This window comes from Heteronotia binoei, chromosome 13 (genome assembly GCF_032191835.1).
Source record: "Heteronotia binoei isolate CCM8104 ecotype False Entrance Well chromosome 13, APGP_CSIRO_Hbin_v1, whole genome shotgun sequence".
NCBI classification, from domain to species: Eukaryota; Metazoa; Chordata; class Lepidosauria; order Squamata; family Gekkonidae; genus Heteronotia; species Heteronotia binoei.
In genome coordinates, this window is record NC_083235.1 from 454,254 (window position 1) to 479,342 (window position 25,089).

General features: G+C 55.9%; 1 protein-coding gene across 1 annotated transcript in view; it reads right to left on the bottom strand.

Moving 5' to 3' along the window:
* DOCK6 (dedicator of cytokinesis 6) overlaps window positions 1–23,942 on the bottom strand; it is an 89,947-nt gene extending 66,005 nt beyond the window's left edge. The window contains exons 1-10 of the mRNA XM_060253224.1: window positions 23,887–23,942; window positions 16,328–16,418; window positions 14,749–14,924; window positions 11,659–11,727; window positions 10,492–10,624; window positions 7,551–7,748; window positions 7,042–7,127; window positions 5,762–5,828; window positions 5,230–5,379; window positions 811–891 (exon numbers count right to left, since the gene is read on the bottom strand). Of these exons, the coding sequence (XP_060109207.1) occupies window positions 811–891; window positions 5,230–5,379; window positions 5,762–5,828; window positions 7,042–7,127; window positions 7,551–7,748; window positions 10,492–10,624; window positions 11,659–11,727; window positions 14,749–14,924; window positions 16,328–16,418; window positions 23,887–23,942 (1,107 nt within the window). The remainder of the gene's footprint in view (window positions 1–810; window positions 892–5,229; window positions 5,380–5,761; window positions 5,829–7,041; window positions 7,128–7,550; window positions 7,749–10,491; window positions 10,625–11,658; window positions 11,728–14,748; window positions 14,925–16,327; window positions 16,419–23,886) is intronic.
* Window positions 23,943–25,089: the final 1,147 nt, after the last annotated feature.

Genomic DNA, 25,089 nt, shown 5'->3' on the forward strand with positions numbered 1-25,089 from the left:
GGGAAGGCCTCAGCCTCTCTGCCCTGTTGTTGGCCCTCCAGAGGAACTGGCTGGCCACTGTGTGAGACAGGAGGCTGGACTAGATGGACCCTCACTGGTCTGACCCAGCAGGGTTCTTCTGGTGTTCTTCTCAGGGGGAGGGCCTCGGATTCTCTGCCCTGTTGTTGGCCCTCCAGAGGAACTGGCTGGCCACTGTGTGAGACAGGAGGCTGGACTAGATGGACCCTCCCTGGTCTGACCCAGCAGGGCTCTTCTGGTGTTCTTCTCAGGGGAAGGCCTCGGCCTCTCTGCCCTGTTGCTGGCCCTCCAGAGGAACTGGCTGGCCACTGTGTGAGACAAGATGCTGGACTAGATGGACCCTCCCTGGTTGCACCCAGCAGGGCTCTTCTGAGGTTCTTCTCAGGGGAAGGCCTCAGCCTCTCTGCCCTGTTGTTGGCCCTCCAGAGGAACTGGTTGGCCACTGTGTGAGACAGGAGGCTGGACTAGATGGACCCTTCCTGGTCTGATCCAGCAGGGCTCTTCTGAGGTTCTTCTCAGGGGAAGGACTTGGCCTCTCTGCCCTGTTGTTGGCCCTCCAGAGGAACTGGCTGGCCACTGTGTGAGACAAGAGGCTGGACTAGATGGACCCTTCCTGGTCTGACCCAGCAGGGCCTTTATGACGTTCTTATGTAAACTCCACCCCCCCCCCCCGGCCAACCCATGAATTAACAGCTTAGGTGGGATTTGAGCCTAGCATCGATCCAAGTCCTCTACCCCGCCCCCCCCCCTGTGTGACTTTCTGCCTCTCTCATCCCACCTCATCCCTTTTACCTTTGCAGCATCCGTCTCCTTCAGCACCACGTATGGCTCACAGCACTCACCGATGTCCCCTTGCTGAAGTACCTTCTCCAGCTGGGCAAGAAAGGGAGAAGCCGGTTATAGGCAAAGCAACTCCCCCCCACACACACACCCCTAGCCTGAGGCTCCTCGGGACGACTCAAAGGGTGTCCTGTCCCCCCACCAGATAGGAACAGCTGGCTCTTCAGCAGCCAGACACACCACAAGAAACAAAAGGGTCCCAGGAGAGAGGAGCAGGACGGGGCCCTGATATTTAAATATCTTTACATGGAACTACTGCTGGCCACTGCGTGATACAGAGTGTTGGGCTGGAGGGGCCACTGGCCTCATCCAACGTGACTTCTCTTATGTTCTTATGTCTGGGGAAGGGATGCTCCAGTTTGGTGTAGTGGTTAAGAGCGTGGACTCTTATCCTAGGACCTGCCTACCTGAAGAACCGTCTCTCCCCACATGTGCCCCAGAGAGTACTGAGATCAGGAACTCAGAATCTCCTGGTTATCCCTGGGCCAAAGGAAGCCCGCTTAAAATCCACAAGGGACCGGGCCTTTTCTATTACGGCCCCCTCCTGGTGGAACCAGCTGCCGGAAGAGGTGAGGGCCCTGCGAGACCTCGCCCAGTTCCGCAGGGCCTGTAAGACAACCCTCTTCCGGCTGGCCTATGACTAGCTGGTACAAGAAACAAGAAACTGAGTATAGTTACACTGAATGTCTGCTGTCCCTAATGTTTTAAATGTTTTAAATGGTCTAATATTTTAAATGGTTTAATGTTTTAAAACTTAAATGTATTATTATTCTAATGTTTTATGCTTAAATGTTATTTATGCCAGATTTCTGTGAGCCGCCCTGAGCCACTTGTTGGGAAGGGCGGGATATAAGTCATAAAATAAATAAATAAATAAATAAATCTAAGAGAACCAGGTTTGATTCCCCACTCCTCCACTTGCAGCTGCTGGAATGGCCTTGGGTCAGCCATAGCCCTCACATTGTCTTTCAAAGGGCAGCTTCTGTGAGAGCCAGTTTGGTGTAGTGGTGAAGTGTGCAGACTCTTATCTGGGAGAACAGGGTTTGATTCCCCACTCCTCCACTTGCAGCTGCTGGAATGGCCTTGGGTCAGCCAGAGCTCTCTTATCTGGGAGAACCGGGTTTGATTCCCCACTCCTCCACCTGCACCTGCTGGAATGGCCTTCGGTCAGCCAGAGCTCTCTATTTGGGAGAACCGGGTTTGATTCCCCACTCCTCCACTTGCAGCTGCTGGAATGGCCTTCGGTCAGCCAGAGCTCTCTATCTGGGAGAACCGGGTTTGATTCCCCACTCCTCCACTTGCAGCTGCTGGAATGGCCTTCGGTCAGCCAGAGCTCTCTATCTGGGAGAACCGGGTTTGATTCCCCACTCCTCCACTTGCAGCTGCTGGAATGGCCTTCGGTCAGCCAGAGCTCTCTATCTGGGAGAACCGGGTTTGATTCCCCACTCCTCCACTTGCAGCTGCTGGAATGGCCTTCGGTCAGCCAGAGCTCTCTATCTGGGAGAACCGGGTTTGATTCCCCACTCCTCCACTTGCAGCTGCTGGAATGGCCTTCGGTCAGCCAGAGCTCTCTATCTGGGAGAACCGGGTTTGATTCCCCACTCCTCCACTTGCAGCTGCTGGAATGGCCTTCGGTCAGCCACAGCTCTCTATCTGGGAGAACCGGGTTTGATTCCCCACTCCTCCACTTGCAGCTGCTGGAATGGCCTTCGGTCAGCCAGAGCTCTCTTATCTGGGAGAACCGGGTTTGATTCCCCACTCCTCCACTTGCACCTGCTGGAATGGCCTTGGGTCAGCCAGAGCTCTCTTATCTGGGAGAACCGGGTTTGATTCCCCACTCCTCCGCTTGCAGCTGCTGGAATGGCCTTGGGTCAGCCAGAGGTCTCTTATCTGGGAGAACCGGGTTTGACTCCCCACTCCTCCACTTGCATCTGCTGGGATGGCTTTGAGTCAGCCATAGCTCTCACAGGAGTGGTCCTTGAAAAAGGAGCTGCTGTAAGAGCTCTCTCAGCCCCACCTACCTCACAGGGTGTCTGTTGTGGGGAGGGGGGAAGGTAAAGGAGATTGTGACCGCTATGAGAATCTCACATTCAGAGTATATGGCATGATATAAATCCAATATCTCCTTCTTCTTCTTGGTGCCTGGGGCAATTGTGGGAGGGCTTCTGGAGTTCTGGCCCTGCTGGTGGATCTCCTGATGGCCCCTGGATTTTGGCTATGGTGTAGCACAGAGTGTTGGACTGGATGGGCCATTGGCTTGATCCACGATGACTTCTCTTATGTTCTTATGTCTGGGCCAGTGATGCTCTGTATTCTTAGTGCTTGGGAGAAGCAACAGTGGGAGGGCTTCTATTGTCCTGGCCTCACTGGTGGACCTCCTGATGCCACCTGGGTTTTTTGGCCACTGTGTGACACAGAGTGTTGGACTGGAGGGGCCACTGGCCTGATCCAACATGGCTTCTCTTATGTTCTTTTGTCTGGGGCAGAGATGTTCTGTATTCTTGGTGCTTGGAGAGGGGCACAGTGGGAAGGCTTCCAGTGTCCTGGCCCCACTGATTGCACCTGGGTTTTCTGGCCACTGTAACACAGAGTGTTGGCCTGGATGGGCCACTGGCTTGATCTCATGTTCTTAGGCAACAGCCTTCTGAACTGAAGAATATACAACCCCCCTTCCCTGGCATTTCCTATCAGCTCTTTAAACCGTAGCTGCCCACAATCAAATAAAAAGGGGGAACCATGTTTTAAACTAAAGCTTGGTAGAGTGCAGGCTCTGCGTTCCCTAAAGGTCTCTTATGTGGAGACATCTTCGACTGAGGCTGTACTTCTGTGTTAGGCCAATAGTGACCTCTGTGCCTCTGAGTTTTGACTTGATGGACAAGACACAGAGGGAGATGAAGGACAAAAGTTCGTATGACAGAAAATAAAGTACCATATTTTTCGCACCATAAGACGCACTCCCCCCCCCCAAAAAAAAAGTGAGGGGAAAAGTGTGTGCGTCTTATGGAGCGAAGGTACCGGTACCTACCTTCCTCAGGGGGGGGGGGGGGGCGATCCGCTGTCTCCGCCTCTGATCCCGGCGCTTCCCCCGTGCCTGCCTGCCTGGCTCCAGCTCTGACGCTTACAGCAAGCGCCGGGATCGGAGGGCAGAGGGAGCGATCCTGGCGCTTGCTGTAAGCGTCAGAGCTGGAGCCAGGCAGGCAGGCACGGGGGAAGCGCCGGGATCGGAGGCAGCGGATCACCCCCAGGAGGAAGGTGCGTCCTATCGTCCGGAGCGCCTTATGGTGCGAAAAATACGGTATTTAATGAGGTAAATATGATGTGTGGATAACGTAAGGAGATATATAGATCCAGGTGGGCAGCTGTCTTAGTCTGAAGCAGCAGACCAACGTTTGAGTCCAGCAGACACAAAAGCTGGTCTCCAGAATTAAACTTGTTGGCCTTAAAGATACTGCTGGGATCAAACCTTGTGAGATGCACAAAGCCCAGCCGGCTCTCGAGTAAAAGCAAGAGCTGCAGAGGGGAGAGGAGATTCCCTTTTCTCCCTTCAGGTCAGCTCAGCAGGCTCAAGGCTGCTCTTCCCCACGCACAGAGTGCCTCTTCACAGAGCCTTCGGCCACCAGCCAGGAATGAGGATGCTCGTTTGTCACACAGAAATAAGCTTTCTTCGCCCTCAGCCGACCCCCAAGTCCCAACTGGCCAAGCCGGAGCCCCCAAATCCCTGTCCAGAGAGAGAAGTTCTTCTTCCCCCCTTTTAAGGCAGAGGCCAGCTCAGCCCCTCCCTGGACTCTGGTTGGCTGATAGTCATTGGGGCTGGCAGGAGGCCTAAACCACAAGGATTGGTTTAGAGTCCTGGGGGAGAGGCGGGACTTTGCAGGAGGAGGGCCCATCTGCTCAACCCTCCTGGCGGCAGAGAGGAGAGGATGCCAAGACACTGTGCTCCTGATCGCCAGGGCTGCCTCCCTCCCCTGGCCAGAGCCAATGGGCCTGTGGCTGCCCCTGCCCCGCTGAGCCCCTGAGGCATCAGAACCACCCCTGGCCGCACATGGCAGGTGTGAGAGCAGGCTATTCCCCTCGGCCCCTCCCTCTGACACCCCACCCTCTGTTCTTACCCACCGTGCAGGACGGAACCAGCTGCAGCCCTGAGACCAACACCTGAGGAGTGTCCCAGTGGAGGACTGCAGAAGGACGGGGGTGGGGAAGGGAGCTGTCCGTGCCCATTCAGGGTGGCAAATACATGAGCCAGCCTTACCCACAAGGAACTGTTTCCTGGACGTGTATAAAAAGAGCAGCTGCCGACACCCCAACGCCAGCACAGGACGGAGCTGCTGTACCTTCCACGTGGAGGGATTTCCCAAGGACCAAGCGCCTCACCTTGATCACCAGGAATATGTCTGGAGACGGATGAGTGAGAGAAAAGACAGCCGAGCGAGCCAGTGTGGAGATGGCCGGGTGGGCACCATGGGCGCGCAGAAGACTCTTCATGTGCTCCGAATTGAGATCAAAATAAAAATTCTCAGAAATCTAGAAGGAAGGGAGAGCAGGGCGGTTGGTGGAGGCCTGTTTCCACACAGCCTTGTGGCCCGACAATAAAGACAACAGCAGCTGGTGACGGTGACACCACAACAGCACCCTCCGTGGTCCTGAAGGAAGGGCCGGTGTGCGTCTGGAGGGAGGCCGGAGCCTGCAGGAGGTGGTCTTGTCTGTGTGCACCTCAAGGGCAGCTCCAGCCATATCCAGCTAAAACAAAAGGGGGGATCCGGGCACAGCACCCTTTTTATTTTTTAGTGCATAGTTACGGTGCAGAGAGTCTCCAGGCTGTCCCTCTGCCTGGTTCCAGCAGCAAGGCCAGAAAGGCCCAGAAGCTCCGATCTGTGTCAGCTGCTGAGCAGAAACACAAAAGTACCTTTTTCTTCTCTTTCACATCATAGAGTGCCAGAGATCCGAAGATGGGTTCGATCTCGATCTCAAACCTGTTCCGGGAAAGGAGATGAAAGAGGGGGGGAGGGCGGGGGGAGAGAGGAGACGCATCTTACAAGATCCCTCAAAGAGAGAGAGAAGCAATCATTTCTGCTGCAAGCCCCCAAGTGCAACCCAGTAAATCAGAACGCTGGAACTTGGGGACTCTGTTTCCAACCGTGCCACTGGGTGGGGTGTCGTGGTTAAAATGCTGGACCAAAATGTGGAAGAACCAGGTTCGAATCCCCACTCCCCTACATTCTGGGGTTGTTATGAGAAGAAAATGGAAGAGAGAACGACCTAAGTGGCCTCGGGTTCCCACTGGAGAGAACGGGGGGGTACAAATGAAGCAAATAAAAGACATGTGCCTCCTCCATGTGTCTCCATCAGACAAGCCTCTACTCAAAATTCAAGCTGAGACACACGTGGGAAGCCAGAGATCCACAGCTCCACTAGCCAAATGGCTCCAGAACAACCGTTCCTTTCCAGCCCCAAATCAGGCCCAAGAGGTGCCTGATCAGAGCCCAGCCTCATCCTTTACGGCAGCCCCTCGTGCTCCAGAGAAGGGGGAGAAATGCTCAAAACCGGAGGAGGCAGACTTCACTTCTGGGACTGCAAGCGTAACCATCTGAGCTCAGATCAGGCTTCAGTCTCAGCACCGTTGGGCTCTCCCCTTTGCTGCAGGTTTTCCCCTGGAACCCGACGAAGACTCAGATTCCAAAGACTCTCCACCTTTCCCAGGCTTCTAGCTGCCACTGATGGGTAGATGCTGCAAGAAGATGCCAGCAAAACGCTCCAAAAGGTGGTGAGGCTCAAAGCCTGGGGGGCACCTTCTGGGCTCCCCAACAGAGTGGCCTTCCTACCGGTCAACTTTCCTTTCTCCTTCTCCCACCTTCTAGCCCGGAATGCTTGGCTCAGAACAACACAGGGGGGCAGGTCAAGGGGTCAGGCGCAGGACACCTGCTTTGCACACAGCCCTGCGCAGAATAAGCGCCTGGCTATGTCTAAGGCCGATTCAGACACAGTTTATCTTAAGCAAAGGTGCTGAGAGGCAGAACTGACTTCCCACCCTGATGAGAGACAACCTGTTGGGACGATCCACACAGTCCCCGGGCGGCCCCCATGAAGCTGCTTCGCAGCAGTCTGGCCTCCTCCCCCCAACATGGCACCAGACCCAGAAGCCTGCAGAGATGGCGCGGCTCCCCAGCCTGCCCCACCGCAACTTACTTCAGAGACAGACACCTCACCAGGATCCGCTGGCCAAAGTGCTCCTTGGGAACTTCTGGGAGGCTGCAGCGCTCCACGGCTTCATCCTGAGGGAGCCAAAAGAGAGCAGACCCCTCAGCATCCTCAGGTGCCCCATGCTGGGGAAACGCCAGGGCCAAGGCCACCTGTCTCCCCCCCCCAGCCCCACACACACCACCTCCGCTGAAATGGGGTTGCCAGAGTCCTGCATTTTGTGCCCCCCCATCACAGGCACAGGCGGCTGCTGGAGCTGGGGCTTGTGGGGGGTGGGGCTGGCTAGCCCTAAGAAGGCTTCTGGATCAAGAGTCCAGAAAAGCCGGTGGCCCCAAGCCCTGCCCTGAGATGGCCCCTCTCTGCGGGAACACCCCCCCAGCCCAGTTCCTGACACAAAGAACCCAGCCACTGACCCCCTCCCCCTCCTCCTCCCTGGGCTCAGGCTGGCTCTGCGGGGAGAGATCTTTCCCATCCCCCCCCCCCCGAGCCAGGCACACCTCCTCGGGGGCAGGGAAGAGGGCCAGGATCTCCCGGTGGCGGTTCTCCTTGCGCTGCTCCTCGTTGCTGCGGTCGGTCTCCTCCACGGCCGTGCGCGTCAGCAGAGAGGGCAGGAGGGCGTCAGCCGCACAGCTCTTCAGGTCAAAGATGCTGCAGGCCCAGCTACCGCGGGAGGCCGAGCTGCGCTTCTGCTCCTCCTGGAGGGGGCACGCAAGGGCTGCTGTTGCCATGGAACGGGATACCCCACAGCCCCCCCCCGGCAGGTCTTGACCCCTCCCTCCCTCCTCAGAGGACATCCCCCTCCCTCCCTGCCCCCCCGCTGCTCCCTCCCTCCTCCTCCTCGTCTGGCTGGCCTCTCTTCCCTTGCGGCAGATGAGCCCCACCAGTGGGGTCCAGGGCCAGCTAGGGTGGGGGGAGGATGGTCTACTATGCCTTGGGGGGGCTGCGGGCACCTTTGGGAAGCAGAAGCAAACCCAAAATGGCTACCTCAGGAGGCGGAGCCAAACAGAACTCCTCCCTCTGCCTGAGAAGAAGGAAATCCTGAAGTGGGGATGCCACACCCCCCCCCATTCCACTCAAGAGTCCGCGTCCTCCATATCCTCAAGTGGAGGAGGGAAGACAACAGCAAGCCCTGCCCATCTTCTGAGAAGCTCCGTGGGCGCCCGGGAAGTATCTGCAGGTGCCCATGAGCAGCAGCCCCACACGGGGCACATTCCTCTCTCCAGGCCACAGGCAAGAGGGGTGAAGGAGGCAGGGGGGGGATTGTCTGGCCTGCTTCGCCCTCCCCCCCCATTGGAGACAGTACAGACACTGGCCCCGCTGTGCCACTGGGGGAAGGACAGGGGTGCCTTTGATTTCCTGGGACCTTCTGCATGCCAAACAGAGGCTCTGCCACTGAGCCAGGGTCTCAAGTCAAGGTCTTTCCCATCCCCTCCTGCCTGGTCCTTTTGACTGGAGATGCTGGGGATTGAACCTGGGACCTTCTTTATGCCAAGCAGAGGCTCGCCAGTAAACCAGGGTCTCAAGTCAAGGTCTTTCCCATCCCCTCCTGCCTGGTCCTTTTGACTGGAGATGCTGGGGATTGAACCTAGGACCTTCTGCATGCCAAGCAGAGGCTCGCCAGTAAACCAGGGTCTCAGGTTAAGGTGTTTCCTATCACCTACTACCTGGTCCTTTTAACTGGAGATGCCGGGGGTTGAACCTGGGACCTTCTGCATGCCAAGCAGAGGCTCTGCCACTGAGCCAGAGTCTCAGGTCAAGGTCTTTCCCATCACCTCCTGCCTGGTCCTTCTAACTGGAGATGCCAGGGATTGGACCTGGGACCTTCTGCATGCCAAGCAGAGACTCTACCACTGAGCCAGGGTCTCAGGTCAAAGTCTTTCCCATCACCTCCTGCCTGGTCCTTTTAACTGGAGATGCTGGGGATTGAACCAGGGACCTTCTGCATGCCAAGCAGAGGCTCTGCCACTGAGCCAGGGTCTCAGGCTGAGGTATTTCCCATCACCTCCTGCCTGGTCCTTTGAACTGGAGATGCTGGGGATTGAACCTGGGACCTTCTGCATGCCAAGCAGAGGCTCGCCAGTAAACCAGGGTCTCAGGTCAAGGTGTTTCCTATCACCTACTACCTGGTCCTTTTAACTGGAGATGCCGGGGGTTGAACCTGGGACCTTCTGCATGCCAAGCAGAGGCTCTGCCACTGAGCCAGAGTCTCAGGCCAAGGTCTTTCCCATCACCTCCTGCCTGGTCCTTCTAACTGGAGATGCCGGGGATTGAACCTGGGACCTTCTGCATGCCAAGCAGAGGCTCGCCAGTAAACCAGGGTCTCAGGTCAAGGTGTTTCCTATCACCTACTACCTGGTCCTTTTAACTGGAGATGCCGGGGGTTGAACCTGGGACCTTCTGCATGCCAAGCAGAGGCTCTGCCACTGAGCCAGAGTCTCAGGTCAAGGTCTTTCCCATCACCTCCTGCCTGGTCCTTCTAACTGGAGATGCCAGGGATTGGACCTGGGACCTTCTGCATGCCAAGCAGAGACTCTACCACTGAGCCAGGGTCTCAGGTCAAAGTCTTTCCCATCACCTCCTGCCTGGTCCTTTTAACTGGAGATGCTGGGGATTGAACCAGGGACCTTCTGCATGCCAAGCAGAGGCTCTGCCACTGAGCCAGGGTCTCAGGCTGAGGTATTTCCCATCACCTCCTGCCTGGTCCTTTGAACTGGAGATGCCGGGGATTGAACCTGGGACCTTCTGCATGCCAGGCAGAGGCTCTGCCCCTAGCCACCAGGGCCCCTCCCTAGATAGCTCCGAAACCCTACGCTGGAATGCTGCAGTGAGAGATGGCTTGGCCCCTCTGCCCTGTGGTGTTTTCTTTCTTTCTTTGTTCTGGTCCTCCAGGGCCCCGTGGCTGGCTGCTGTGTGAGACCAGATGCTGAACAAGACGGACCTTGATGTGTTTGCCCCCTCATCTCCTCCCCGTGGCTTGGATTTGGATGGGGAGGGAGTGATGGTACCTCATGCCATTCAATGCAGGGTCCCCCCCCCCCCCCGTGACTGGTTGCTAATAAGAACAGAAGGGGGATTCACCCACAGGCCTCCCCAGCATCTCATCTTGATGGACCCTTGAAAAGAAACCACAGAAGGCGGCAGGTGCATGGAGATCCAGTTTCTACGTTTTCACATTCTGACCCAAGCAAAAGGAGGTGAAGGGGGCAGGAGGGGGGGATTGAAGCACAAGGCACAGCCCCCCCACCCCCCGTGATTCTATTGGGCCCTCCTCCCACCCTCCGGGCCAAAGAACGGAGCCTCCGGAGAGCCCAGAGGCAGCCCTCTCTGCCTGCAAGGCTGCGGGAGACAGAGGAGGCTGGAGGGATCCAGCTCTGGTCACGTGACTCCCCTGCCCTGCTGCTCCAACAGGCCAGCCTTTCCCAGCCTGGCCGGACTTACGGGATCCCCCTGACTGCCGCGCTGCTCCTTGGCCGCCTCGTCCAGCTCGAAGTCCTGCCTGGGCAGCTCCTTCTGCCGATCCCTTTGCCTCTCGGCCGCGCTGGGGCTGTACATGGTGCTCAGCCTTTGGTACCTGCGGCAGGGCAAAAGAGAGCGGAGAATCACTGCATGGCTGGAGGCCCAGATGCAATCAGGAAGGCAGGCCCAGCAAGTGGTTTCGGAGCGCTCCTGGCTCTGGGCCTCCGGGTGGGATCCTGCTACCTCCATCTTGTGGTGCATCCTAGAAGCTGCACCGTTCACTCCGGATGACGCTCCAGCCCTTCTGCAGCTCCTCAGGGAGGGCCTTCCTGGGCTCAATGGCAGACCTCCAGAGAGAGCAGGCCCCCTGGTCAGAAGAGCTCCGTCCCTCTCCCGGGAGCCTGGGGCTACTTCTCTGCAACACTCCGAGGTTTCCTATGACTGAGACATCTGTCGGGTTCCAGATGGTGCAGGGCATGGAGTCACCAGGGAGAAAGGCCCGACATAAATGTTTCAGGAGGCAGACAAATGCCCTTCGCAGAGAGGTGACTCAGTCCCTTGTTCGAAGCACACTGATCAAATGGATCCACACAATTAGGAAAGTAAATCATCAACCACAGACTGCTAAATGAGATGCTGAAAAGCTTCTACGGAAGCCAAGTCTTTGCAGGCTCTGTGGGAGACTCACAAGGAACGGGGTCGACATGTCCTTCTAACTCAGAGCATTGACCAAGCCCTGTTTGTGTCAGCTCAACGGAGTGACAGTCAGAGCCACAGTGGCCAAAAGGATGTTGCCAGCTTCCGTTTGGGGGATCAAGTAATCAAGAAATCATATTAACAGACAACCATGCAGGGCTTTGGAACAATGCGAAGGCAGCCTCTAGGAGCCGGCGTGCTTTCAAAGAAAGTCCCCCGAGGGTTTGCAAAGCATCCCTCCTCCTCCTCCATTGAAGCCTGGAGCCAAAGTCCTTCAGGAAGTGCAAGCCACCCTCCAAGGGCAGGTGGGGCGTTTGAAATGCAAGCACAGGTCGTGGAGTGTCCACGCTTGCAGTTCCTCTAAGGGAGACGCAACCCACAGTCCAAAACCTCAAGCCCATCATCAGCACCGAACTCTCCCCCCAAAGCCCTCTGCTCAGCCCCCAGACCTACTTCCTCTGGACGATGACCCAGTCCTCGGTGTAGAGCTGCACAGCATCTCGCACTCGGGCATCCTGCTTGCTGGAGAAGGAAGAAGCAGCAGCGTGAGGCCACCGAGCGGGTGAGGAAAACCTCCCACCAGCGAGAACCCCCCTAGGCGGCTTTGGGCAGTGGCCCTTGAGCCCCAGGCCCCTCCCCTCACAGGCCATGGGCACCCGGCAAGGGTCGAGAGGAAGCCTCCTCCGGGAGGGTCTTGCTGGTCGCTGAACCCCGCCCACCACACCCCCCAGGGGCTGCCTCCAAGAGGAGACTCCTTTGTGTCGCTCAGAGGCTGCTCCGAGGCTTTGCAGTCACAGCAGACGTCCTCTTGCCTGGCCTGGAGGCACCAGGCGAGCCCAGTCCTGACAGATCTCAGAGGCTCTGGGTTGGACAAGGAACCCCCCCCCCCCGCCCCCAGGAAGTCCCGGGTCGCTAGGCAGAGGCAGGCAAGGGCTCTGCATATCTCTTGCCTCGGAAACCCCCATGAGGGGTGCTGTAAGTCAGCGGAGACTGGGGGGCACTTCTGACCACAAAAGAGCGGGGGGGGGGGCGGGGAGGATTTCTGGAATTTCTCCTTGTGCCCCATCGGTGGAGGCTCTTCTGCGGCCTTTGGGGCAGGGGGTTGTGGGACTGCCAGCCACCAACAGGCGGAAGAACATAAGAGAAGCCATGTTGGATCAGGCCAATGGCCCATCCAGTCCAACACTCTGTGTCACACAGTGGCCAAAAAAATTATATACACACACACACACACACTGTGGCTAATAGCCACTGATGGACCTCTGCTCCATATTTTTATCTAACCCCCTCTTGAAGCTGGCTATGCTTGTAGCTGCCACCACCTCCTGTGGCAGTGAATTCCACGTGTTAATCACCCTTTGGGTGAAGAAGTACCTCCTTTTATCTGTTTTAACCTGTCTGCTCAGCAATTTCATCGAATGCCCACGAGTTCTTGTATTGTGAGAAAGGGAGAAAAGTACCTCTTTCTCTACTTTCTCCATCCCATGCATTATCTTGTAAACCTCTATCATGTCACCCCGCAGTCGACGTTTCTCCAAGCTAAAGAGTCCCAAGGAAGACTCTTGCTTGTCTCTTCCCAGACAACGTGTCATAGATATAAATTCAACCCGGAGCCTCTTCTGTGTGCCAAGTTCATCTCCGAATCTCCACCGTCACTCCTCACTTTGGGGCCCTGACCTGGGTCATAGTCCAGGCAGGCAAGCAGGATCTCCTCAGATCTTGGGAGCTCAGCAGGGCTGACCTGGTAAGGGCCTGCATGGGAGACCTCCTTGGAAGACCAGCAGTCGGGAGGGGAGGCAGGGGCAGGCTGTATCCAGCCGCTTCTCTAAACATCCTTCAGGCCCCAGCAAGGGGAGCCAGAAGTCACCAGGACTTCCTGGCATGCGCGCACACACACACACCAAAACAACACACAAAACCTCCTCATTTTTTGGAACCCACATCACACGCTGAAGATGCTTTAAACAGACATCTACAAATAGAAACCGTGAATGCAACTGTGAACATGTGTGCATCTACGCATGCCTGTCGAAGAGCTGCAGCTGGCCACGGCCACTTGTGCATCTGACACCTGGAGATGAGCTTGAGTTTGCCTCTGCCCTGCGGGGTCACCATCCCCCCCCCCGAGGATGTTTCCTATTCTGGGCTCACAGAGAGGAATAAACTTCAACAAAATGCACCGGCTGGTTCGGCAGCATTCCAAACAGTGCAATTCTGAGCCAATCACAACTTGTGCTCTGGGCATGTGCATGTGGGACTGACTCCTCAGCACCACAAACGCGCATATCCCCCCCCCCCCGCCCCACTGAAGACTGGCAGAGCTTGAGCAAAGCACACGCCCACCATCATGAAAGACTGAAGGCCGTCTGGCTGGGGGGGTGGTTTTATTTCAGATTCTGGTGGATGGAGGGTTTTTTTTAAAATCAGAACTTTCGAAAAGAAGCTGCTAAAAGAGGACTTCCCCCCTGATTTTGCATCCAATCCTACTGCACAGAGTGTGTTGGAAACCATCACCTAACAACAACTTGATTCAGTTGTGAAGTCTGCGGCTCTCTTTGGAATATGCTGTTGAAGTTCACTGCAGACTTCCTCTGCCCACAGGCTCTCCTCCAGCTCCCCTCTCTTATCCTGCCCCGACACACACAGAGACCTGAGCGTGCAGGAGATGGGGTGGGATTGGGCCCTCTGTTTTTTGTGACTGTCTTAACATCTTCTACTGCTTAGTTTCTCAACACACCACCAAAAGTACATGGCGGTCACGTTTCCTATTTATCCTCTCCTCCCCAAATGAAAATCCTCAGGCAAGACATGAAGACCCACACATTATGCAGGAGAAAGCTCTGAAGAGAAGCAGGCTGGAGGCTGCCTTACTGGGTCCAAGCAGAGTTTCAGCTGTGCCCTGCACTTCTTTGAATTCTCTTCAGCTCTCAAATTGTCACTAAACTGCAATTCCAAACAGTGTTCCAAAGTCAGACCGATTCCCCACGCGCCTTTTTCCCGTCTCACGCTCCTCTTCTCTGCAGGGCTTCCCTTGGATTTTGTACAAACTGCTCGGGGGCCGCAACTTGTTCTGCCTCTTTCCCGTGGCACGCAGGAACTGGTTTTTAGAGGATCTTGCGGCAGCTTGTGCAAAATCAGACGGAAGCCCCACAGAGAAGAGGAGTGTGAGCAGGGGTCGTTTTGTTGAAAAATAGGTGGTGGAGCTCCTCCAGGTGCACCTACTATTCAATGGACAAGGAGGTGGAACTCTCAGAAAGGTTCAGGAGCTGTGCTCCTGTGAGCTCCCACTGAATCCGAGGCCTGAGTGTGAGGCAGACAAGGCTAGCGGGGAATCGGTCTCTGTGTGTCACACTGAAGCTGTCCACGTCAAGATCTTTTGTCTCTCAAATGTTCTCACCTGCCAAAGGCCACTCAGTGTGCCAGCATAAGACCAGCAAGCCCCACGACAGAACGTGCAAGCAAATTCTCAAGTCGTGAGTCTTGGGAGTCCCTGCACAGCTCCTGTCTTCAGAGACGAAAGGGGTTCCCACAGAAAGGTCTTACCCATCGTCAGGGATGCCTGGCTCCAGTGTCCGACAGTCCCGGGGCTGATGGAGCACCTCCAGGTCATCCGCAGGAAACTCAACGAGGTCATGGAGGGGCCCAGGCTCAATATCCAACAGGTGGCTACTCAGGTACTCCTCAAAGTCCACCGGCTCCACCACTTCTGTGAGAGGCACCTGAGGAAAAGCCAGCAGGTCAGAATGGGGGATCATCAGGCTTAACTCCTTCCCTTAATTTATCCCACATTCCTCAATCCCTTCTGATCCAGACTTGTTGTGGGATTTGAAGGAGCACTTCTCCAAATATTTATCCATGTCCACCTTCTGTTTCTCCCACCAAATCCTCCTAACATGCCATTCAATTAGAGAGCTGTGAATGGCAGCAATCTGTTCCCCAGCAAGTTCTGTAAATGCTCCAACACTCTGTGGCAGGTTTCCACGATCCACACACCAAGGAGGAGGAGGAAGGCATCCATCTTGACTCCAGGAAGTAGCGACGAGCGCAGGGGGAGGGGAGGAACCACCAGACAACGGATGACCTCAAAAGGCTCACAGCTGCAAGAATTATAGTGCCTAACTTTGACTACCATCTATAGGGGAACTTAAGGGTTCAAAGAACTGGATTGTGTTCACATTTCTTTTTATTTTTGCTCAGTCTGCTGTGCTTGCAGATGCAGTTTGTGCTTTTATTTTCTTATTAAACTTCCTTTCCTTTTTAATGCAGCCAGCCTGATGTCTGTGACCCACATTAAACCTTTGTTCAGCCACACAAACCGGTAGGAGCAGCGGGGGTGGGGGGAGCAGTTCAATTCGACTCCCCGAGAGCTGAGCATGTTGGTCCCTTTGATAGTAAGCAGTGTTTCCTCTAAGCTGAGACAGTGTGAGCTAGCTCACAGTTTTTTAGCTTCTGGCTCACACATTTTTGTCTTAGCTCAAGAAGGCTGACCCCAGAGCCCACTCCTGGATGCAGAAGCCAGTTGTTTGCTCACAGCTTTAATGCCAGGAGCTCACATAATAGAGTTTTTGCTCACAAGACTGCAGCTTAGAGGGAACTTTGGTAGTGAGTGCAAAGGAAGACAAAACACTCTGCTAAGCCATGGCTTCCAGCCATGCACACACAAACACAAGGAGGTGGGATGACGGAGGGCTGAAGTGCAAATCCTTGGGTGGAATGTACCCCTAAAAATCAGTTTAATAAAAGAACAGAGAGAAAAAAGGGGCAATAAAGGATTAGTGCAGGAGCACATAGGGTGATGCCCAGAGACCCCAAAGTAGGTGCAGAGGTGGCTGAAGGCATAAATGGAGCCTGTAATTGGAACTTCAATACCCCCCCCCAAAAAAAAACTGCACCCAGGAGGGGCCCCCACTCGTGTTTCCTGGGCTGTGCGAGGAAGCCTGTATCAGTTCAACTCCTTCCTCCCCCAGATAGAGGCCACTGCAGATTTCCCATCAGTACCACTAGACACAGCAAAGTTTGTAGCGTCTGATGCTCGGAGAGTGGCTCTTTTTTGCTGAGTTCCCTGCCTCCTTCCCCTTGGAAGAGCCCCCATGCCCTGGCACAGCTGCCCTGGAGAACTCACCGATGGTGGGATGCCCCCGTGCTTCTTGGAGAGCTGCGGAGAGCTGCCATACTCTCGGGACACCTGCTTCCGCACTTCAGCCGCCACCGTCCTGGGAGGCAGGGAGGGGAGGAAGGAAGAAGACACCCATCAACAATCTCCTTCCAGAGAGGCACCTCTTGCTGTGTTTCTTGGGGGAGTCTGGCAGAAATGCAGGCAGAGTAATGCCCCCCCTCCACCCACCCACCCAGGGGACAATATCAGGTCCTCTTGGGGAGTGATCTGGCCACTGGGCTCAAAGAAGCCCGGCTTCAGCAGCCCCCTCCTTCACCTGCCCACAGGCTGAAATGGTTTGCTGCCCCCTGACTGGGAGAGGGCTGGGATCACGGGAATTCTTGAGTGGTCTCAGGCATCCCCCCCACCCCAAAAGCAGCTGGCTGCCTTCCCCTCGTCTCCACTTTATCCCCAGTGGGAGGTGTCGTGGTTAAGAGAGCCAGTTTGGATGGCCCCGGAGCAGACTCCTTCATGCAGGAGCTCCCCACTGGAATGCCGGGAGCTCCCCAAGCAGAATTTTTGCTCACCAGACTCTGCAGCTTAGAGGGAACGCTGCTCACAGGGTGTCTGTTGTGGGGAGGGGGAGGGAAAGAGACTGCCAGATGCTCTGAGACTCCAAGCAAAGGGCAGGGGAGAAATCCAATCTCTTCTTCTTCTTCTTCTTCTTCTTCTTCTTCTTCTTGGCTAAGCCGAGAGAATGAGGCTGGCTGGCCCACTGTCTCCAGGAGCATTTCAGTGGCACAAGTGGGGATCTGAATCCAGATCTTCCCAATTCTCATCTGAAACTCTTAACCACTCAGCCACACTGGCTCTCAGTTACTGCTATTTGAAAGGGGGGATCAAACAAGAGATGCGGAAGGCCTGGGGGGGGGGGCGGATTTTGTGGCTCCCCTCCCCCACCGCAACAGTCCTCTTGAGGCAGCCATTTTGTGCTCCTCAAGCTGCGTCCACATTCCAAAGTCGCCTGCAGGCTGAAAAGAGCGGTGAATCTCCCAGTTAAAGGATAAAACAAATGAGATGCACTCAAGCGCCCTGCTGAGAGGCTCCCTGGCCCAGAACCAGACAGCTCTCAAAACCCTGCAGAACTGTGCTCTTGGACAGGGATGCCCTCCTGACGTCTTCCGGGAGGCTGTTCCACAGCCATGGGCTCTCCCCCGGAGTGGCTTAGAGAGGGGGCACAGCTGCTGGGCAGGAACAAGGAGGCAGAGATGGTTCTTCAGGCAGCTCACGAGGAGCCCTGAGGGGGGGCACCAACACCTTGGTTGGGATCCTGAAAGAGACCTGCTGCCAAGGAAAGGATGAAAGCAGAAGCCCCTGGCCCCACTGAGGAGCCCCTCATGCCAGACAGGCTGCTGCTGCCTGTTGCACCGGCTGAAGTTGCCAGATTGTCTTCAAGGGCAGCACCACATAGGATACCTTGCAGTCATCTAGCCTCAGGCTTACTGAAAGGAGCCTGCTCAGTTTTCCAAAGGCCATTGTCTCCATACTTCTAACAAGGACCCTCAGAAGACTAAATTTGCACAAGGAACCTCACCCCGGTTTCCCCAGCTGCCCCAGTTCCCTCCTCAGCCTCCTTCTTCCTACGATTCACCTCCTCTCCACCTGGCTCATCCTGTCCCCCAGCCCTCCCTTCTCTGCCCTGGGCACTCTAGGAGCTGCAAACAGGGACAGAGTCCCCCTCTTTAGAGACAGGCAGCTGGGGCACTGGCATTGTGCCAGTTCAGGCCTACTCCTGGGCTTGTCCCTGGGCACTGATGGGGCCACCTTCCTCTTTCTTAGCCTCTCCCCCTTGCCTGCTGGCTGAAAAGGGTGTGTGGGCTGGCAGTGGCTATGTGGCCACCTCTGTTCTGCAGCCGGAGCCATGCATGTGCCCATTCAGTTCCACCAGGCAGGCACTGAAAGGATCTGCTTCCTTGGCTCCCCCCACCAGACAAAGGCTCTGCTCAGGCAGCTGAGAGGCAGCAAGAGGTGCCAGGCACCAGCAGGCAGAAGAAGAAACAAGGGCACTTCACTCCTGTTTGCAAGGAGGTCGAAGAAGATGGAGCAGCCTTGCCCAGGATGGGTGGGTGGGGCTCCTCTCCAGTCCAGAAAGGGGCCAAGTGCAGGGCCAAGAGAGAAGCAAAGGCGAGCTGAGAATTCTGGCTGCCGCAGGGCTTGCAAAAAGTCTTGGAAGAAACTTGCAAACCCCCAGGGACTGCCTCAGCACCACAATGTTTCCTTTCATTTCACCTTTCTCAGGGAGGCACAAAGCGGATTACAGCTAGAAGCAATCCCGGAAGAAGAGCACAGTACCCAGGGCCAGCAGAATGGGGGTCCCCAGGGGCACGCTGAGTGGGGAGGAAGGTCTTGCTGCTGCCAGCGGGGCTCAGCTTCTGGGGCTGCAGGCTCTGGGGTGGCTGCTTGCTTCATGCTTTGTGTTTACTGCCCTTCAGCTCACAGACTGGGGGTTCCGTGGATTCCCAAGGCAAGGCAAGGGGCAACCCAGCTGGCTCCTTTCCCCCACGGTGCCACCTTCCCATGTTTCAGGAAAGGGGGGGTCAGTGGGGTGCTGCTTTCCACATTGAAACCTCCAGCCCCAGCAGGACAGGGAAGCAGCAGCCTCCCCCAAGCGCAGCCCTTGTGCCAGGGAGAGAAGCCAGCGGGGCTCATTGCAGCCGTGGCTCTGGGCCACTCTTCCGGAGGCAGCTTTTAGGCACATAAGCCCTGCCCTGCCTCCCCAAGGCTCAGCCCAAAAGGGAAGAGTTGTGCTTCCCCACTCTGCCCCCATCCGCCTGCCAACAGGGGCAGCACCATCTGGGATGGCTTCTCCCCACAGCCACTCTCCTCAGCCTTTCTGCTGCATGCTGCTCTCCTCCATGTTGCAGCCAGCAGAGTCGACGAACGGACGGACGGCTGGGGCACCCAGGACCTCTGGCACCAAAGGCCATCTCAGGTGGGAACACTGCCTCGGGGAGTCTGTCAGACACCAACAAGTTGGATCCAGCCACAATGGATCACTCCTCATTGAGGGGAGGAGGGATATCACACCGGAGGGGTTCCCCCCAGAAGTGCCCTTGAGTCCCTTCCAGCCTCTGGTGAGGCTCTCGCGAGAAGATCCCAAACTGGCAGCATCAGCAAAACGTGCCAGGACCGACCATCTGTGCGATTCACAGAGCAGCAGCAGCCTTCCTCTCCCATGAGCCTCCCCAGAGATCCCTTGTGCAACTGAGCCACAACCATCTGGAAGACACACCGGAGCAACCTCCAACAACGATGCAAAAAATCAGACCTCCTCCTCCACTAGAGCACACCAAGAATCCCCATCCAGACATGGAGGGCGCAAACTCTCTCTGAGCATCTGCTGCTCCCAGGGCCTGAGCCTTGGTGGCGGGGGGAGGGGGGGCAGAACGGAAATGGCTTGAGGGGGCCTGCTGACACCATCCTCAAGGGACAGAGACAGGGAGAGCAGGCCGCCCCTCGAAATTCTCCAGCCTCCCTTGCTGTTGAGGGAGGGAAAGGGAGGTTTTGGAAATTGGCCCCACACGGCTGGTGAGACATCGAGGTGCCGCTCAAGGACCTGCACAAAACCCAAATCCCAAAGCACAACATCGACAGCATGCTGGGGACACAAAGCCACTTCCTGTCTTCAGGGCATCATTCCTCCCCCCCCCCCCCCCGCATGGGAAATCCAGCAAGGAATGTCCACAAACATTCGTCCCGTAAGGCCAGGAAGCGATGCGGCCCTGCAGAGGCTAAACTGTTTATGGCTCTTGTGGAGAGAAAGGCAGGCCAGAGGGCAAGGCTGAGATCCCATTTCCCAGAAGAAGACCACCTGTTTTCAGCCAGGGCCTCTTCCTGGATCAACACCAGTAACCCCCACCCCCCACCCAAGATTCCCACCAGGTGGCTCTTCAGAGACAGCCGACAGACAGACGTTTTCCTAATAGGATGAAGAGGGCGTTTAGAGGGGGAGGGGAAAGAGGAGGCTGGAAACAGAGAGGGTGGAGGGGCCTTGCAGAAACAGGCCAAGCTCTCCTTTCCCTGGGACTGGTCCAGGAAACTGCCTAACCCTTCCCATGAGTTCAGGAAGTTGCTTTGTCCATGAAAACCAAACACAACAATGCCCCCATTCTCTGCCAGAAAGAAACTCCCGTGAAGAGAGCAAAAGATGCTGAGGAGCAGGAAGCGTTCAAAGCGTGCCCCCCCTGCCCCCACCCCCGGGGCCAAAGCAGCAGAAGTCTGCCCACCCTGCCGGGGGCCTTCAAAGAGGATGTCAGGCACTCAAGGTAAACAGACCAGCAATTGAGGAGCCTCTTATGAGATTATCAAAGACTGCCTTTCTTTGGAAAGAAGAAACCGTGGCAAAAAATATCTCCACTGGTTGTCACAGAAATTATCTAATCTCTGCAATAAAATCATGCTATAAATATATAGATCCAGTGGCCAGCTGTGTTGGTTGGAAGCAACAGAACAAAGTTCAAGTCCACCAGCACCTTTAAGACTAACAATGTTTTATTCTGGGTTTAAGCTTTTGTGCATATGCACACTTCTTGGTATACCGAAGCGGGCATGCGCACAAAAAAGCTTCTACACAGAATTAAACTTTGTTGGTCTTAAAGGTGCCCTGGATTCAACTTTGCTCTATGAATATATAATTAGCCATCAAAGAACACAGCCGCTCACTTTCCACTGCATGCACAACACAACACTGCACAACGCTGATCTGCCTATGGCTGGATTGCAGAAGACGGAATCTGGACTGTGAACATGAAACTGGTACATAAGAACGTAAAAGAAACCCTGTTGGATCAGGCCAATGGCCCATCCAGCCCAACACTCTGTGTCACAGAAGAACATAAGAGAAGCCCTGTTGGATCAGGCCAATGGCCCCTCCAGTCCAGCACTCTGAGTCACAGAAGAACATAAGAGAAGCCCTGCTGGATCAGACCAATGGCCTCTCCAGTCCAACACTCTGTGTCACATAAGAACATAAGAGAAGCCATGTTGGATCAGGCCAGTGGCCCCTCCAGTCCAACACTCTGTGTCACAGAAGAACATAAGAGAAGCCACGTTGGATCAGGCCAGTGGCCCCTCCAGTCCAACACTCTGTGTCACATAAGAACATAAGAGAAGCCCTGTTGGATCAGGCCAGTGGCCCCTCCAGTCCAACACTTTGTGTCACATAAGAACATAAGAGAAGCCATGTTGGATCAGGCCAGTGGCCCCTCCAGTCCAACACTCTGTGTCACATAAGAACATAAGAGAAGCCATGTTGGATCAGGCCAGTGGCCCCTCCAGTCCAACACTCTGTGTCACAGAAGAACATAAGAGAAGCCCTGTTGGATCAGGCCAGTGGCCCCTCCAATCCAACACTCTGTGTCACATAAGAACATAAGAGAAGCCATGTTGGATCAGGCCAGTGGCCCCTCCAGTCCAACACTTCCTGTCACACAGTGGCCAAAACTCCACCCAGGCGCCATCAGGAGGTCCACCAGTGGGGCCAGGACACTAGAAGCCCTCCCACTGTGCCCCCCCCCCAGCACCAAGAATACAGAGCATCCCTGCCCGGGATAGAGAGTTCCAACAATAGGCTGTGGCTAATAGCCACTGATGGACCTCTGCTCCATATGATTATCCAGGGCTTTTTTGGGAGAAAAAGCCCAGCAGGAACTCATTTGCATAGTAGGCCACATCCCCTGATGTCACCATTGTTTCAGATAGGACAGGAATTCATTAGCATATTATGCTACACCCCTTGACACCAAGTCAGCCGGAACTGTGTTCCTGTGCATTCCTGCTCAAAAAGAAGCCCTGTGCTTATCCAATCCGCTCTTGAAGCTATGCCGGTAGCCGCCGCCACCTCCTGTGGCAGTGAATTCCACATGTTAATCACCCTTTGGGTGAAGAAGGACTTCCTTTTACCTGTTCTAACCCAACTGCTCAGCAATTTCATGGGGTGCCCAGGAGTTCTCGTATTGTGAGAAAGGGAGAAAAGGACTTCTTTCTCTACCTTCTCCATCCCATGCAGAATCTTGTCAACCTCTATCAACAACTTGCACCCACATTCCCAGTTGTCCTGCACAATTTCTGCCCCGGGATGGCTTCCCATGGCACTCTGGGCTGCTGACGGCAGAAAGCACTTCCTGCAACCCATGGCTTCCCTGTCACGTCTGATGTGTGTGCTGAGGCTCTCACCTGACCTGCAGGGCAACGTGGCTTGCCTCAACTGCTTTATATTGTTTAAGCAGTCGTTATGTTACGTATTACAGATGAAACATTTCTTAAAGATGTCTAATCTCAGAACGAGTTGAAATCCCAAAAGTGAAGCCAAGAGAGGGTTTTGCAAGCCGAGTGATGGGCGGGGCCCCCCGGTCACCCCGGAGACAGGCTTTGGCCAGACTGGGCTGCAGAGAGATGCTCATCCGAAAACAGCTTGCGAAAAACTGGCAGAGAAGGGAAGGCAGGGGGGCAACTCGAAAACTCCCCACGCTTGCCAGAAAGCTGCCCGCAAAGGGCTGGAAACGGTTCAGTTGCCAATGATGACAGGGGTTAGCAAACATCACCTGGAATTCCCAGCTGGAGAAGGGGAGATGGTTCTCGCTGCCCCCTCCAGCTGTTCCTGGGGGTTCACCACCCACCACATTGGGGAGGACTTTGGGGGCCGCATCAGGAGCTAGCAAAGTCTCACTTCTGTGGATGGAAGGCCTGCCCTCCGTGGCCATGGTGGGCAGGATCCAAGTGATTCTTTCATAAGATTAACCAAAACGAGCTGATTCTGTGGGCAGCTTCAAAGTTGCTAAGGGATGTTCTCCCAGGGATTCTCCATAGCAACTGTCCCAGATGGCCCAGACATTCCCTGGACACAGAGAAGAGCCTTCCTGCCAGCCTCTTCCTCATACTGGGCGGAACCAGCCGCGAAGGCCTCAGTCTCCCCCGCCCCCCCCCCGTGGCTGGGGCAAAGGAGACAAGAAGACCCCCCCCCCGGGGAGAAGAAGGGCAAGGCTGAACTGCAGCTTCTGCAGCGCCCAGTCACACCAGCCTGCTGCCGCTCGCCTTTCTTGGGGGTGGGGATCCATTACCCGGAGCAAAAGTGACACTACTGCGGGAGGTGAGGGGGGAGGCAGCTGGCCTCCAGACAACAGAGGCCACTCCCCGGGAGTCTCCCGGAGTGCCCCGACCTGGAGTGAAGGGCGGGGGCGTGTGATGTGCGGGGGCCCTTGCAAGTGCAAAGAGCCCCCCCCGCCCAGTTTGGGGCCCTTGTCCAGGGGGCTCTGGAGGGAGCGGGGGGGGGTCTTTTCTGGCTGGATCTGCGGGGGCTCCTCAGCAGCCCCCCCGCCCCCCGCCGCCACACCCCCTGGGGGGCTCTGCTGGGCAGCAAGGGCGACGCCTCCCCAGAAATGCAGGAAGCCTGGCAGGGGCCCCAGGGGCTCTGGCCGTCCTGCTCCACCCGGCTTGTCTCCGGGCCCCCCCCCACCCCGCCCGCAGGGGCCCGAGGCCAGCCAGGCTCGCCCTTAGCGTCCCACCCCCCCCCCCCCCCCCCCGCTCACCGGTTGATGCGCTGCGCGAAGGCCCGCCGCTCCGCCGCCCCCGCCGCCGCCGCCATCCTCCTCCTCCGCCTCCGGCCCCGGCCGCTCTGCAGCCCCCCCAGCCCCGCCCCGCCCCCTTGACGTCATCGCCCCGCCCCCCCGCCCCGGGACCCCGGCCGCAGCAGGGCAAGGGCGGGGGGGCAGGCAGGGGAAGGAAGAGGCGGGGGCTCCGGCCAGCCAGGCCCCCCCCCACCCCCCGGCCATTGCAGCCTGAAGCCCCTTCCGCAGCAGCCCGGCGGCGAGCCCGAGTCGCCTCGGCGCTTGTTCTGCAGTCGCCCCGGCGAGGAGTCCGGCTCTCTGCCGCCCCCTGGCCCGGGCCCCGCCGCCTCCTCCCAAGGCTGCTCAAACCCGGTTGCTTGCAGCAGCCACGCTGCCCAGCCGTCGCCTCTTTTGCCGCCCCCCCCTCTCCTTTGGCCCTCTGGCTTCCCCAGCATCAGGGGCTTCTCCAGGGAGGGCTCCCTTCTCGTTGGGTGGCCACAGGATTGGAGCTTCAGCTTCAGCATCTGACCTTCCAGGGAAAAGCCAGGGTGAATTTCCCTTAGGACTGGCTGATTGGATCTCCTTGCAGCCCAAGGGACTCTCAAGAGTCTTCTCCAGCACCACAGCTCAAAAGCATCTCTTCTTCTGTGCTCCGCCTTCCTTATGGTCCAGCTCTCACAGCCATACATGACTACTGGGAATACCATCGCTTTGTCTACAGGGACGTTTGTTTTTATGTAAAAACAATTTTTATTATTCTGCAACATATTATATCACTATTTCATTTACTTCTCTCCAATCAAAGTCACTATGTTGCATCACATTTCCACCTCCCCTCCTCCCTTTCAAGACTTCCCCAGTGTTACTTACTATATAAAAGCAATAAAGGTAATTTAACATTTTTTTAAAAAACTGTTTAAAAAGAAAAAAGGAACTTATACTTCTTTATGGTTATTACCTCATTCAATTAATGATCCAATATATTACTAAATTAAGTCATATTTTCTATCTTATTATAATCTTTTAAGAAAGAACAAAATCTTTTCTCATATTCTCATGAACATATATATGAAGCTGCCTTATACTGAATCAGACCCTCCTGGGTCCATCAAAGTCAGTCTTGTCTTCTCAGACTGGCAGCGGCTCTCCAGGGTCTCCAGCTGAGGTTTGTCACACCTATTTGCC